Below are 17,103 nucleotides of genomic sequence, written 5' to 3' on the forward strand. Positions count from 1 at the left end.
CAAAATTTTACCTGCAAAGTCGTTGATTTCCGGCGACTTTCAGAAATTGGACATTCATACATTTACCCCTAGATGTCTTTGTGTAATACTAATACCAAAAATTGCTGCCATATACTATTATATTTAAGACACTTAAAGGCAGCCAATGATATGTGGAGAGTGGCTCAAAATTCTGTAATATTAGTAGGTGCAAAATCATATCTTTTCATTTAAAAATAATAATCTATGGAAACATTTTTCCAGCATAAAAGTATCTTATATTAAAATGTACCCATCATTTACACACAGCCGCCTCGTTTACAGTGTACACTGTCCGCATAGCACAAAATGCTTTGGCTTTGCATCTATACGCCTGGATGGTTTGCCCAGCCGCCTAGGTTTGTAGAGAGGAAAAAAATATTCTACTAAAATCAATGTGACCTTTCTGAATAAAGGTCCTTATACAGTGGAGTCTGTGGCCTAGGAACTCTCTGAGCCTGATTTATTAAGGAATGTAAAGCAATAAAATAAGTAACTTTGAACCTTGGCAAAATCAGGTTGCAATGCAAGCGGTGCAAATGAGTTTATTATTTTGCACATAATGTAAATACTGGCTGTTTTTTCATGTACCACACAAATACTTCATAGCTTTATTTTTACAGTGACTTTAAAAGTTGATCTAGGACATGCTCTATCCCAATTATAAATCTGTCCTCACATTTTAAATTTACCTCCTCCTCCAATGCAACATGGTTTTGCCAAGGTTCAAAATTACTCATTTTTTTTGCTTTACTGTCCTTACTGAATCAGGCCATCTGAGTTTATTTGCATTCAGCGAACAGTGAACGCAGCTTTGACAATTGAGAATCATTTGTCATTGTGTACAGACTCACTTTTTCAAGAGCAGAACTCACAATGAGTGTTTTATTTGTGATGCAATTAACACTTGTGTATGTGCCATTGTGTTATAGTACTGAGTTTAACATAGAGATCGATGTCCTAACTGCAGTCACCGAGGGGTGAAAATAGACACACACAGGAGAACGGACATCTGTGTGTATGTAGTATGTACTTGTAACTTGTAAAGTATTGTGTAACATACTTAAAAACTTGACTGCTTTGGAAGGGATTGGGTTAATTTGAAACAAGTGTTGCAGACTAGTAAAGAAATCAAACTTTGAAATCAACTTACATTTTGACACCAGTCAAGTTGACTAAACTTAATTAATCTAAAATATTCCAGCTTTGTACAAGTCGGTATTTTCGTGCCTCAGTGTCTGGTAGTGTATTCCCTTCTCTTGTCACTTTTTTGTGTGTGATTTATTATTTAAACCTGTCTGCAGTGATTTCTTTTTAACTCTGCTACATTACAACAAACCTTTCTGGTTTAATGGCTTTGCGTGCCATGGGAAAGCTGTCTGACTTCCTATCTATAATAAAATAGAATTCCTGTTTGTGGAAATATCTTGTTACCATGTGTATAAATACTATAGTTAATATTTACTTGTTTTTGGCCTGCTATATATATATCTTTGCCTTTCCTAGTGCCATCAGCTGGGGGTTTTAATTAGGTAAATTGAAGTAACTGTATTAGGGCTTATACATGGGTTTTGAAAAACAATGGTAGTTGAAAGTATAGGCAAAACTTTGCACTTTGTCCTTGGGGGTGGTGAGTGACAGGTTATTTTAGATGATGCCGCAGGCAGAATGGTCAGGTACGCCTTAGAAAGGAAGAACAGGCAGGAACAGAGTGTGTTGTACATCATTTGCAAGGTCAGATCCCCAGATTTTTTGCAACACCAGATTTTTCAAAAAATAATATGTACAAATAATTAATTAATTAATTAATAAAAGACAGCTCTGCAAATAACGAACTATGAGATTATGGCTGGTCTGAATATGCTCAGTAAACATTGTGCAGTACTTCCATGCTTACTTTATGCGTTGTATGATATGCCTGTAGGTAGGCTATGTTGTGCTATATCAATAAGCAATAATAATAGCAGTAAGGATAATAAACAATATAGGTCACTCTGCAATACTGAGAGCATTATAGGACATCATAATTCAATACCGGTCAATAAATACCACTCATACCCCAATTGTACAGGTAACAAACGTCACAGCTCCAAACGGATATGGAATCAGGAATGTGAGGACAAGCCAATTCTCCAGGGATGAATGTACAATAAAAAAAGAAACAAATACTGGAATACAGGTCAGCATAGTGCAGAACGCACCAGTGCCTTCTGCAGGATTTATGGAGCACTCCATTGACCCGTACAATAAAAGAAGCATTGTATGGACCAATATATAATATAGAGAGAATTTATGTGCTCAAAATACAGTACAGAGAGCAACTTAATGATCACTTTACAATACAGGGAGCATCTTAGTAACCAGTAAACAACATAGACCCTCTCTTGGCTATACAATGCATACCCCCAAATTACTGGTCACTTTCAAATGCAGATTCCAAATCTCTGGGGGCTAAATAATGGACTAATATCTTATAGGGATACAGAGCAGGCCCCTAAATTTCTGGTGTCGATGCAGTCCCTCAAATTTCTAAAACTAATACATTATAGACAATAGTAATATTATTCAAGACCCAGATCTCTGGCAGGGACAGGTACATATCGCTCCCTACTTCTGTCTTGTCAACTCTGTGTGGAAGTGCTGGGACGTTGTCTCATCCACTAGATCGCTCCAATCTTTCTGTTTGGTGAATGTTGCCAGCTATCCACCAGTCACAGTGACGGGAACTCTCTGTTTAGTGAATATCGCCAGCCATCCACCAATCACAGTTACGTGAGCTCTCTGTTTGGTGAATATCACCAGCCATCCACCAATCACAGTGACGGGAGCTCTCTGTTTGGTGAATATCACCAGCCATCCACAAGTCACAGTGACGGGAGCTCTCTGATTGGTGAATATCGCCAGCCATCCACCAGCCACAGTGACGGGAACTCTCTGTTTGGTGAATATCGCCAGCCATCCACAAGTCACAGTGACGGGAGCTCTCTGATTGGTGAATATCGCCAGCCATCCACCAGCCACAGTGACGGGAACTCTCTGTTTGGTGAATATCGCCAGCCATCCACCAGTCACAGTGACGGGAGCTCTCTAAATGGTGTATATCGCCAGCCATCCACCAATCACAGTGACGGGAGCTCTCTGTTTGGTGAATAACGGCAGTCATCCACCAATCACAGTGACGGGACCTCTCTGTTTGGTGAATATCGTCAGCCATCCACCAGACACAGTGACGGGAGTTCTCTGTTTAGTGTATATCGCCAGTCATCCACCAATTACAGTGACAGGAGCTCTTTGTTTGGAGAATATCGCCAGCCATCCACCAGTCACAGTGACGGGAGCTCTCTGTTTGGAGAATATCGCCAGTCATCCACCAGTCACAGTGACAGGAACTCTCTGTTTGGTGAATATCGCCAGACATTCACCAATCACAGTGACGTGAGCTCTCTGGTGAATATCACCAGCCATCCACCAATCACAGTTACGTGAGCTCTCTGTTTGGTGAATATCACCAGCCATCCACCAATCACAGTGACGGGAGCTCTCTGTTTGTTGAATATCACCAGCCATCCACCAGTCACAGTGACGGGAGCTCTCTGTTTGGTGAATAACGCCAGCCATCCACCAGTCACAGTGACGGGAGTTCTCTGTTTAGTGTATATCGCCAGTCATCCACCAGTCACATTGACGGGAGCTCCCTGTTTGGTGAATATCGCCAACCATCCACCAGACACAGTAACGGGAGCTCCCTGTTTGGTGAATATCGCCAACCATTCACCAGTCACAGTGACGGGAGCTCCCTGTTTGGTGAATATCGCCAGTCATCCACCAGTCACAGTGACGGGAGCTCTCTGTTTAGTGTATATCGCAAGTCATCCACCAGTCACATTGACGGGAGCTCTATGTTTGGTGAATATCGCCAACCATCCACCAGACACAGTGACGGGAGCTCTCTGTTTGGTGAATATCGCCAACCATCCACCAGACACAGTGACGGGAGCTCCTTGTTTGGTGAATATCGCCAACCATCCACCAGTCACAGTGACGGGAGTTCTCTGTTTAGTGTATATCGCCAGTCATCCACCAGTCACATTGACGGGAGCTCTCTGTTTGGTGAATATCGCCAACCATTCACCAGACACAGTGACAGGAGCTCCCTGTTTGGTGAATATCGCCAACCATCCACCAGTCACAGTGACGGGAGTTCTCTGTTTAGTGTATATTGCCAGTCATCCACCAGTCACATTGACGGGAGCTCTCTGTTTGGTGAATATCGCCAACCATCCACCAGACACAGTGACGGGAGCTCTCTGTTTGGTGAATATCACCAACCATCCACCAGACACAGTGACGAGAGCTCCCTGTTTGGTGAATATCGCCAACCATCCACCAGTCACAGTGACGGGAGTTCTCTATTTAGTGTATATCGCCAGTCATCCACCAGTCACATTGACGGGAGCTCTCTGTTTGGTGAATATTGCCAACCATCCACCAGACACAGTGACAGGAGCTCCCTGTTTGGTGAATATCGCCAACCATCCACCAGTCACAGTGACGGGAGTTCTCTGTTTAGTGTATATCTCTAGTCATCCACCAGTCACATTGACGGGAGCTCTCTGTTTGGTGAATATCGCCAACCATCCACCAGACACAGTGACGAGAGCTCTCTGTTTGGTGAATATCACCAACCATCCACCAGACACAGTGACGAGAGCTCCCTGTTTGGTGAATATCGCCAACCATCCACCAGTCACAGTGACGGGAGCTCCCTGTTTGGTGAATATCGCCATTCATCCACCAGTCACAGTGAAGGGAACTCTCTGTTTGGTGAATGGCAAGTGCTATCCACTGTCTAGGGGTTTATGAATGCTTCCCAGCACAGCAACCACTTCACTGAAGTCAGTAGAAATTAAGATTGGTGTGTCTGTACTCAGGCTGTACAATGCTGTGTTTTTGTATGTAGAAGATCCCAGTGTTCTGAAAAGGTTAAATTGTACAAGTTGCATATGTTTTTAATGTGCCAAGATATGTACGGTCCTTTTTAGGAAATATAAACTCTTATTTGTGATTATTTTCCTTACTAAGCACCCCTCCACATGCTGTACTCCAACAATCTGTTATCCTGTTTTATTAGTTTCCTTTTTGTAGCTTGTTAAAATACCAGCTAATGATGGACAACCTTTTGGAAGATCCAAAAGTAGTTTATCAGCAGGGTGTCTGTGCTTCTTTTCTTATGAAATCCACCCAACAAAGCCTCAGTAACGAATAAAAGAGACACTTTGCACTTATTAGACTTCAGCTTCCTCTTACTGACAGTGTGAACCAAGAGGAAACATTCTGCCTTTGTGTACAATCTGCGGCTGTGCTTAGGGTTTAAAAATCAATTTATTTTCATTGTGTTATATAGTCCATTCTAGATGAATGACACATTGCAGCTTGTACGTTAAGGGAACATAAGTCTCATTTATTATATTCAGTAAATTTCCACTTCCAGACAAGTAGCAAAGTCATGGGATCTGGCCTGTAGAATTAGTTTGCGCCCTACCATCAGCAAGGCTGCCACTCCCATCAACCTACTGGCATTATAATTGGGCAGCACAGTGGCGGAGTGGTTAGCACTTCTGCCTTACAGCACTGGGGTCATGAGTTCAATTCCCAACCATGGCCTTATCTGTGAGGAGTTTGTATGTTCTCCCCGTGTTTGCGTGGGTTTCCTCTGGGTGCTCCAGTTTCCTCCCACACTCCAAAAACTTAGTAGTAGTTTAATTGTTTGCTAACAAATTGACCCTAGTCTGTGTGTGTGTGTGTGTGTGTGTGTGTGTGTGTGTGTGTGTGTGTTAGGGAATTTAGACTGTAAGCCCCAATGGGGCAGGGACTGATGTGAGTAAGTTCTCTGTACAGCGCTGCGGAATTAGTGGCGCTATATAAGTAAATGGTGATGATGATGATGATTATCCCCATTAGTGTGTAGGGAGAAGTAAACACAAGCCATTTGGGGCAGCACGATGGCTAAGTGGTTAGCACTTCTGCCTCACAGCACTGAGGTTATGAGTACAATTCCCAACCATGGCCTTATCTGTGTGGAGTTTGAATGTTCTCCCCGTGTTGCGTGGGTTTCCTCCAGGTGCTCCGATTTCCTCCCACACTCCAAAAACATACTGGTAGGTTAATTGGCTGTTATCTAAATTGTCCCTAGTCTGTGTGTGTGTGTATGTTAGGGAATTTAGACTGTAAGCTCCAATGGGGCAGGGACTGATGTGAGAAAGTTCTCTGTACAGCGCTGCGGAATTAGTGGCGCTATATAAATGAATAGTGATGATGATGATGATTTTGCCTTTACAGGTGTATGGCAGTTTTTTACTCTTTGATAAATAGGCCCCTTTATCTCTTGTCAAGGTCACAATTGCTCTGCTGAAAGGGAAAACGTCTTCACCGCCTGAGTGCCTTGGGCTCTGACCTAGTGCCTAAAATGCCCGTATTATAATCCGCCACTAAGGTGTGTGGAGACATAAATTGTTGTTATTGAGCAGGAGAATATATGTACATATGGTCTAATGAACATTTATTCTTAAAAGCAAAAGGTAATGGAAATCCTAATTATTATAATTGTCGTTTACATTTCCCTTGAATAATCTACAATGGAAAATTCATGTCTGGGAATGCTGCCAAAGTGATACACTTTGTAACTAATGTGAATTTGTTTGTTGGTTGTAGCCTTATATTTGGTGTATCCCATTCACTCATTCTACTACAACGATAGGCAACCTGAAATACTTCAGGGGCCGTGTGGTGCCCCCTAAACTTCACAAGAGCCACACATTACCCTTAATCTCAGTAATAAGGTAAAATAATACATTAAATAAAAAAAAAGAGTTACTTATCTGTAATAACATATCAGGGGGCATTTTAAACAAGTCTTAATAGCGATAACAAACACATCTGACAATAACATAACTTATCTAAAGGATATAAAGGGAAAAGGAAAGGGGGCTCTATCCGTCGCACAAGTGGAGAGAGCAGAAATCCATAATTAGAATATATCAGACATTATTGTGCAATAATTGCTAATGGGGTGCCACCTATGCAGTAAAGTAAATTGTATAACAACAAGGAAAAGACTCTAATAGGTGCACTTATGCTCTCTATTTGCTTGTAGAAGATTGGAGCTGTTTAAAACTTAACTTTTATTATCTGATTGTATCAGCAAAATATGAAAATAAAAAATGTGTATCTAAAATCATATGTGTTATTAAAATTCGCTGGATGCGTCTCACAGCTCTATAATAAGGATATAGACTCTATCATATGCTTAGTGTCTCAGGCATGAAGCAATACTGCTTGTAATAGCTTTAAATACCACGTCTGGTAAATAATTGGCTATTCAAAAGCATATAAGGATTTTCTAGCATTCAATAATTATCGGATATACTCCTTCTATCAAAATAAATAAGTGTCTTGCTAGCTGCCTGTCTAAAACTCCAACTTGCTTGGGGTCTAATAGGAGCAATAGGGCATGGTCTTATTTCCTACATTAATTAGCTAGTAGATGCATCCAGCGAAATGCCGACGCGCGTTTCGCTGTGTGTGCTTAGTTGTGGCTCACTTACATGCTTTTGAATAGCCAATTATTTACCAGACGTGGTATTTGAAGCTATTAGAAGCATTATTGCTTCATGCCTGAGACACTAAGCATATGATAGAGTCTATATCCTTAGTAGATAGATAGTAGTAACACATACAAATGACTAGTGCTCATGGTTCCACCAGTATAAATTGTGTGAGGATATTCATACATTTTGTACAATTGGGGAGTGAAGTGAGAGTTTTGTAGAACTAGAGCTTAGGTTTAGGTATTACAGGTTAGTCTTCAGCTTGGTCAAAGGTTTGGAAAAAATGTCCCTTTTGCCAATGTTCTGATGGACCCTGCTATATATAACAGTATGTTTGTGATAGTACTCATGCTGCAGGTCACTGTGTGTGAAGTGCACATACTGCTGTGGGTTTGGTGGGAGCTGATTGATGAGCTTTAGTCATAGTTGTCACAGTAGCTGCATTTACAACCGAGCCTGGTGACCCAAAAGGCCAAGAACCTCACGATTGGTCCGTGCTCCCCCAAAACCTACACGATTTATATTCTCTGTTGGATAAGCAAATTGCTTAGAGGAATTGTATTTATTTACATAGACTTTGCATGGCAGTATGAGCAAAGCAGGAAGAATGACATCTTGTGGGAACTAGAATTTGCTTTCATCTGTCAGGTTAGAGGCCGTCTAAGAGTAGGACAGGTGAGGATACACTGATACATTTTCACCATTTGATGTAGCAGGTCTGTCTGTCCCCCATAAGCTAGGTTGTGCTGGTGACATACTTGTGAACTGTTCCTATAATAATAAAGATAATAATTAATAATAATTAAGTGCAAATTCTTGGTATTCATATTGTTGGTAGTCCCAATACTACTTAAAAATTACAATATTTATCACTTAAAATTTACACAACTCATGTAGACTTTCCATTTCAATTATGGTCTCGTTCAGCAGAATGGCTAGACACAGTTTGCAACTTTGCCTTGGATGTATAGTACAATGAGTGTACAGACCAAGAGAATATAACATAATACAGAAATATGCTTGAAAACCTATTAATACAAATCTCATTAATCTGCTCATTGTACCTAATGTTTCTTGGGTACCCAGACCTGTATTATGTGTTTCACCACACTCGCTAACTTGCAGGTTTTTATTAAAGGTCGATGGAGAGTACATATCCATCACACCCATTCATCAGCACAGTTCAGTGGCGTGCAGCGTTACAAATGTCAGTTTTTGCTGAGCTTGGGGAATCTCTACCCTTGAAAAGTTGAAGAGATTAAGTATCTGATAAAAAGGGAAAGTGTTGTTATATTTCATATATATGATTCTGGAGGAAATATGCATTGGATGCTGTGAAGATTTTGCAAAAATCTAAGCCCAAAAGAGTCTCTCAAACTTGTTTCCTACAGTAGCTTCACTTTGTGAAACCGCCTGCCCCCCTTGTAGCTGTCCACCGTCAGACTATTCACTATGAGCTTAATCTTGATATATATATTTTTTTCATTATGTTTGGTAAATTCCTGTCAGCCACAAACTCAGCAGCATTTTTGTTACAGATTTATTTGAATCCAAATAAGGTCATTTCTATCAGACTTTTAATTGCTAGTTAATATATAGACGTATTTTCTTACTTGCTTTAAAATTTATGGCACTTATCTGATAAGTTGAAGGAACTAGGTAGCCATAGTCCTATTCACTTACAGACTTTTGTCTCTGGAGTTTTCAATTTCAACTTCACTGGCTGGATAAAGAGTGAGCTGCAGATGGTGCAGCATTTATTGCAGTGAAAGGCACCATACAATAGTTTTTTGTTTTTGTTTCAATTAACTTGGGTATCCCAAGCTTTTATAGCCTGGTAATGTATAACTATATATGTAACTATATAGGTTACCTGGTAATGTATAGTTATGTATGTAACTATATAGGTTACCTGGTAATGTATAACTATGTATGTAACTATATAGGTTACCTGGTAATGTATAACTATGTATGTAACTATATAGATTACCTGGTAATGTATAACTATGTATGTAACTATATAGGTTACCTGGTAATGTATAGTTATGTATGTAACTATATAGGTTACCTGGTAATGTATAACTATGTATGTAACTATATAGGTTACCTGGTAATGTATAGTTATGTATGTAACTATATAGGTTACCTGGTAATGTATAGTTATGTATGTAACTATATAGGTTACCTGGTAATGTATAACTATGTATAGGCCTTATCTGGTCACAAATTGGGCGTAAATTACTATTAAGGACTACAGAAAAATACTGGCATAAACAGAACCATACATATCTCAAGATGTGACCGCACCAGCAGCATATGTACCTAGTTTATGACCAGTCATCATGGTCAGAGTATTTCCATCTGCCCTATACTAGGTGTAATAGAGAACAGGTGTATGTGTGTGAGGTCTGTACTCACCCAGCGTTGGAACACCCCTTCACTCCCTCCCTCCCACTTCTCGGGGTGCAGGCGGGCGTTAGTGACGGATATGTGAAGTCTGCATAGGCATGTGCACCCACTTTCTGGGCATATGCAACAATTTCATGCACAATGCGATACACAAACTGGGGTACGTCTCGCTATGCATCAATCCCGTGGTGTTTAAACATTGCAATATGAAAGGTCTAATATAAATCATTCTCATTTTCTCTCGGACACAGAATGGGTTCACTCCACTTCATATTGCCTGCAAGAAAAACCGAGTTAAAGTAATGGAACTTCTCCTGAAACATGGGGCGTCTATCCAAGCAGTCACAGAAGTAAGTAATGTTATTGTATTGATCAGATTAGAAGAGACGGTATTAAGTATAGAAGTGGTGGTACGAAAGTTCTATATTAAACTCTCTAATGATCAGGGTCCTTCACCCTTTGTTTTCATGTCTGCATTTATTGTGTCTGCCTTGTATGTCCTTGTTTTATGTATGTCCTGATTTCCCTACTGTACGGCTCTGTGGAGCACTGTGGCGCCTTACAAATCTATGATAATGATAATAATGGAAAATGTAAGTGAATGGAATTGGATAGTTTTACAATGAAGGCAGTAGGAGAAGTGGCAGTCATGTCATAGCACCGTATACGCCCCACTTCCACATCTCGTAATGATTGAATAATCTAATTGTAAAACCTTGATAAAAATGCTGTTTTTTTAAAGTTTTAAATGTTTTAATTTGTGACACCAGAGACCAAGGGCGGAACATGATCTTGCCAGGCCCCAAAACAAAATTTGGGGGAGGAGTGATGATGTACCTCCATCTTCCTGCCGTCTCTGCTCTTCTGAGCATGCCCATTTTGGGTTCCAGTGTGCTGATAGGAGGCCCATCTCACCTCCAGACGCATTAGCCGCCGTACCCCATGTAACAGCGATAGTTGTGCCACGTCCACTGACTGTAGACTGCAGCATTTTAGTTGCTACTTTAACACATCATCTGTTACTCTGGAATATGTCTTCATTATTTTATCCTACACAATCGGCTGGTCATCCTTAATCTATTGCAGGAAACACGGCTTATTTTGCTCTTTTTTAAAAAAAAAAAAACCAATAAATTTTACCTTCCAAATGTAGACAAACTCTCTCAATTTACTTTAATCCATCTTGAATCCACACAAGTCCTGTGGTGGTTTGATTATTGGAAAGTCAGTGTCAAGCTTTCATTTCTAACGTTACCACCCATGAATAATCGAAATGTATTGTCTCCTTCCTAGTCTGGCCTGACGCCAATCCACGTTGCTGCCTTCATGGGACATGTCAATATTGTCTCTCAGTTAACGCATCATGGAGCATCACCCAATACAACCAATGTGGTGAGAAGAATTCTATTCCACTCAAAATTTACTAGTCATTAACAAGAGAATGTAGTACTAAGAAAACATTACACATAGGAAGTAAACTGAAAGATGAAGAGTCATGTAGAAGTGTGACATTAGGAATGCATCTTATACAATTACACATATTTATTTACATGTATATAAACGATGGGAATTAAGAGTTGTCTTGGTGCAAGTGTTTACTTAAGTGCCTCCCCATCACTTTAGCATAAGAAAACAACAGCTAATGTTTCTATGACAAACATAAACTCTAGACTTGGGGAATCCAGCCCCCACTATATGGTAGCCAGGGGGATCTACAGCATTGTTATATAACTTTTGCTCTCTCATTCAGACTGTAGTTAACATTTAGGCAAATTAGGCACATCCCTGGGGTAGCTCTCTTCAGGTGGCGCAATATAGCAATGGTTTTAAGTCTATTTTATTTACTTTTTTATTTATCCATTAATTTGATCTGTTTGATCTAATTGTCCAAGTAAAATAATGGTGGATAGGATGTTAAGTACAGCCGCATAAGCATGTGCATTGCACAGTGACTAATTATAGGGTGCTTGTACTCACAGCAGTATCCTCCATAAATACCGCCAAGATTCCAGGGCACAAGTAGCCGAAATAATCTTATCCATTAAGGAGACAAAGTTTTTCTATTATCCAAACTTTTATTTAGTCAAAAGTTTGGCCTGTAAACAGAATCAATATTGGTAACTTTATTTTACTGACAAAGCAATAAATCATGTACACCAGTAATTTTACACTTTGTCAGCAAAAGAAAGTTACCCAGTATAAACTATGAACATTACATTTATTTTCACAACTGTGCAATACTGCTTGGGCTGGGATGGTAAACATGATATTCTCTGGAGATCTTGTCTTTTAAGTCAACTTCTATCACTGCCAGCAGAGAGTGTTAATGTATAAAGTGCATGTTCATGCTGGCATATAGATGCAGAGTAACTTACATTACGTAACTTAAAATAGCGGCCTGATCCGCTTGAGAGATTGATTTTGTTTTAAGAGTTTCACTCATGTGTCCACTGCAGTTCTGCTACTTTTAGATCTGGGTATACCACAAGCAATATACTTACTGGTTTTGTTGCTAATGCCTTTCCTGGATATTTAAATATAGTGTTTGTGTGTGGATAATAAATTGCGACTGAGAATTGATTCCATTTAGCGATTACGTTTAGTTCCCAGGCTTTGTGCAGAACACCCATTATGTTTTTTTGTAGATGGGAAAATTCCAACACTGATTGGAAATGGGATATGACGTGTGCTGGTCTACTGTATCCAGCATCTAAATATTTTTTTTACAAAATTAAACTTTGCCTAATTTATTGGATTGCTGAAAATATCTGAATGTTCTTAACATGCACTTTTCATCGTTCACCGAAATAAAGTTTTGGTGTTTCAACAAAATATATTATATTATTATTTTTTTATGCTGATGGTGTTTGTTACAGAAATCTTTATCGTTTTAGTTATTTCCCTTTTCTTAATCTGTTTCCTGCCTCTACTGATGACATTTTCCACATAATGCCATCTGTAATATACAATCGTGACATATTCTGCATCTTTCCAGTAGTGTATAAAGATAGATAATTACTGCCTCTGTTGCTGGAGGAATGTTTAGGCATTTAAAACAACTGTATTATGTTTAGATATCAGTGTAGTTGTATGTGGTGATGACTGGCCCAATGCAAACTGATATATAAAGCTTAACTTCTTGTAAGAATAAACTGTGTGTTCTACTTAAATGTTCTAGAGAGGAGAAACGGCGCTTCATATGGCTGCAAGAGCTGGTCAGTCAGAAGTTGTCCGATATCTTTTGCAAAATGGAGCTGAGGTAGAAGCTAAAGCAAAGGTAAGTCAGTAACATGATATATATATTTATATACCAGGCAGAGTGTCTTTACTTCAATATGTAATATGCATACTTCTTTCCCCCTGCTGCTCTTTCTGGGATCTTTCCCTTGAACCTTCCCTCTCTGTCTCCTCCTTTGAGGCACACTCTGTCTACCTCTTCCATCAGGCCCACCTCCATGTTATTGTTATCTACCGTCCTCCTGATCCCGTCTCTCAATTCCTTGATCACTTCGTCACATGTCTCCCTCACTTTCTCTCCTCTGATCTTCCTCTCTCATCCTAGGGGACTGTAATATCCCTGTAGACAATCCCTCTGACCCTGCTGCTTCCAAATTTCTCTCCCTCTCCTCCTCCCTCGGTCTCTCTCAATGGACCTCCTCTCCCTCTCACCGCAGCGGCCACTCCCTTGATCTGGTCTTTTCACACCGGTACTGTCTCCAACCTCATCAATTCACCTTTTCCTCTCTCTGACCACCATCTCCTCTCTTTTAGCTGAATTTTATAAGATTCCTTGATTAACTTTATATAGTATAATCTATATCACTCTTTTCAGTTAAAGGAAAGTTGCGGGCTCAAAATAGTATTATGGTGTTTATTTATTTTTAAAGTGCATCTGTGGGCTACACACACACAGTGGAGGCAGCCATTTTGTGAGCAGTGGGTAGGTAGTGAATTGATAGATTGCATGTTCATGAAAATCCAGTCAGCCACAAGATTGCTGCCTTTGCTGTGTATAGGCAAGAGCTCACTCACACATATGTGCTGGCAAAAGGATAAAAAGGCATGGAATGATTTGTGTGCTTTAGACGTGTTCCTGATGTGTTTGCCAAACTCTACTGCACTGGTAGTGCACATTATCACATGAGAAATAGGTTGTGCGTATTCTATAATTCTAGAACGCGATGGTGGAAATGGCACCATTGACATGTTTGAACTATCGTTAATATATTTATTAACACGTGAAAAGCACAAAAATGATTGGTGTGAACTGGCCCTTAATGTAATAAATTAAGAAGTTAAATTTTATTTAATTATACACAGTAAATTTAAACAATGTAGTGTTCAGCGGCAGAACTACCATTAGTGCAGCAGTTGCGGTGCACCAGCGCCCATGGAGAGAATGGGGCCCGCTACATAGCAGATGCAGAGGGTCGGGGGCCCCGGTTCCCTCCTCCCCGCACTGGGGCCCACAGTTCATTAGTTCTACCTCTGGTAGTGTTGATTCTTCCCTGGTCACGCTTAGAGACATGATTTATCACATACAGCTACAGAAAACATGCGTTTTAATGTTATATAATAATTATTCTAAACATAAATTATCTTTACAAAGTGTTTAGAGAATCATTTACTAGGAGTCTGTCTCTGTGTTCAGGATGACCAGACACCACTGCATATATCAGCACGTCTGGGGAAAGCAGACATAGTTCAGCAGCTGCTCAAGCAAGGAGCGTGTCCAGACGCTGCCACCACGTCTGGTTATACCCCACTGCACCTGTCTGCCAGGGAGGGACATGACGATGTAGCATCTGTGCTGCTGGACCATGGGGCCTCATACGCAATAGTTACAAAGGTAAGTTATACGCATTATATTCCGGGCTCACTGAGCATCACTTATGGAAACCAAAGCAAACGTTACAAGCTGGCACATTCAGCCACCTGTACCAACTATTTGTGGTGGGTACACCCAATGACTGCGTTAGGACCATGTGTGTATTCTAAGCCCACCTGACTTGTGTTGTGTAGTATATATGGTCACGGACCTCCCTGTGTCTTCTGCCATCCTATGTATTTACAGTAGGGATACATAATGTATCAATGCTTCCAACAAAGTTTTAACAAATACACTCTTCGTGGTTTTGAAACCTTGATTAGAAGTTATAATTATCTTTCCTAAAGTCCAATATGCTGCAGTATCTATCATTGTTATTGGATTAAGGCAGCTATCGGTTTGAAAATTGATGCAATTCTTTTCTTTACAAAGTTCCATGTTGTTGATGCAGCATTGTAAACCCCATGTAGGACCTGTCAGTTCTATGTCAGTAATCTGCCTGCACATGTTTTGCTAGGTAACAGTTTTCGTCAATCATACTAATTTTAAAAGCAATACTGTTCTATCCTGTAGGACCAGCATAGTAGATTTGTTTATTCCTTATTGGAAATGGGTTCAGTTATTACTCAATATGAAATATCACCTGCTATTTTTTAAGTGAGTAGATAGGATTTATGGGGTACAGTTGGAAGTTTGGGGGTTGTGGATGGAGAACATTTTCTTGCTCTTACCAAGGGGTCTGACTGTAGTGCAGGAACCAGAGCATATCTCTGGGCAGCAAGGTGGCTCAGTGGTTAGCACTTCTGCCTCACAGCGGTGGGGTAATGAGTTCAATTCCCAAACATGGCTTTATCTGTGTGGAGTTTGTATGTTCTCCCCGTGTTTGCGTGGGTTTTCTCCGATTGCTCCGGTTTCCTCCTACACTCTAAAACCATACTGGTAGGTTAATTGGCTGCTAACAAATTGACCCTAGTCTGTGTGTGTGTGTGTGTGTTAGGGAATTTAGACTGTAAGCCCCAATGGGGCAGGGACTGATGTGAATGAGTTCTCTGTACAGCCCTGCGGAATTAGTGGCGCTATATAAATAAATGGTGATGATGATATCTCCCAGGATTTCAAGAAGCAAATGCGGGGAACAAATAGCCCCCCCCCCCCCATCCCCCCACCATGATCCCCCAAACCACTCTCATATTATTCCCTTTTGGACCTATAAATCTGGACAGCCCCTCCTAAATAGGGACTGTTGTAAGGTATACCTGAGGGCGCTGTCCCAAGCTGCAAGTTTAGGGGGACAAGAAAATCATGCACTTTTATATGGCATTATTTCTCTTTTAAATGTCCACATAACTCATATGGCATTATTTAGGGTCATTTCTATATGGGGTAAGAAGGGAACAAAGTCATTTATGTGACTTCAGGCAGAGGGATAGCTAGGTACACCCCTGCTGGAAATAAGACACAATTATCAGTGGAGCTGATGGACCTCTTTTGATAATTTTGCAGCAATAGGCAATTCAAGGCTCAATCAGATGATAGTAACCAAGAAATGAATTTATCATTTTGAAGGTTATTTGCCCAGGGGATGGAGGAGGTGTGTGAGAACAGATTATAAATGAACAAAATTTTACTTTGGCTCTAGGCCAAGGAAGCACTTGAACAGAAACTGGTTTTGCTTTAATGACATACGTCGGTGGTAGTTTATGTGCTAATGTTTGTGAAATATTATGTTTCAATTAACCATACAGTAATTTTGCTTGAATCACTCATGCATAATTATGCTTTTGATTGGTGTTATGGTTGAAATGGTTTGCCTTTGCATAAGAAAACCTGTTTAACCACTCATAAAACTTATATTTACAGAAAGGATTTACTCCTCTACACGTCGCTGCAAAATATGGAAAGATTGAAGTAGCCAAATTACTGTTGCAGAAAAGTGCATCTCCAGATGCCGCTGGGAAGGTGGGTGCAGATCTGTTTCTTAAATCCCGAATCCGTAGCTCAGCAACACACTATACAAAGGTTTTCATCCATGTTGTCAGCGGTACAGAACTGAAAATGCAGGACAAATGTTATTCTGCCCATCTGTGCACCTACTTCTGCACACCTACACCTGATTTACAGGGATAAGAGGGGTGCGGATTAGGCACATTTGCACCAATATTGAAAAACAAGATTTAATTTAGTGGGACAGCAGAGTGCATTTAGGGACATTCCCTGGGCTGTGGGAGGGCAAAGAGATTT

The 17,103-nt window shown here is 40.3% G+C and overlaps 1 protein-coding gene across 2 annotated transcripts in view; it reads left to right on the plus strand.

Moving 5' to 3' along the window:
* The window catches only part of ANK3 (ankyrin 3), a 517,804-nt gene that overhangs the window by 367,044 nt on the left and 133,657 nt on the right, over positions 1-17,103 (plus strand). For both annotated transcript variants that reach the window (XM_075216346.1, XM_075216345.1), the window contains 5 exons: positions 10,286-10,384; positions 11,328-11,426; positions 13,213-13,311; positions 14,686-14,883; positions 16,723-16,821. In XM_075216346.1, the coding sequence (XP_075072447.1) occupies positions 10,286-10,384; positions 11,328-11,426; positions 13,213-13,311; positions 14,686-14,883; positions 16,723-16,821 (594 nt within the window). The remainder of the gene's footprint in view (positions 1-10,285; positions 10,385-11,327; positions 11,427-13,212; positions 13,312-14,685; positions 14,884-16,722; positions 16,822-17,103) is intronic.

The sequence above is a fragment of the Mixophyes fleayi genome, chromosome 6, assembly GCF_038048845.1.
Source record: "Mixophyes fleayi isolate aMixFle1 chromosome 6, aMixFle1.hap1, whole genome shotgun sequence".
In the NCBI taxonomy this organism is placed as follows: domain Eukaryota; kingdom Metazoa; phylum Chordata; class Amphibia; order Anura; family Limnodynastidae; genus Mixophyes; species Mixophyes fleayi.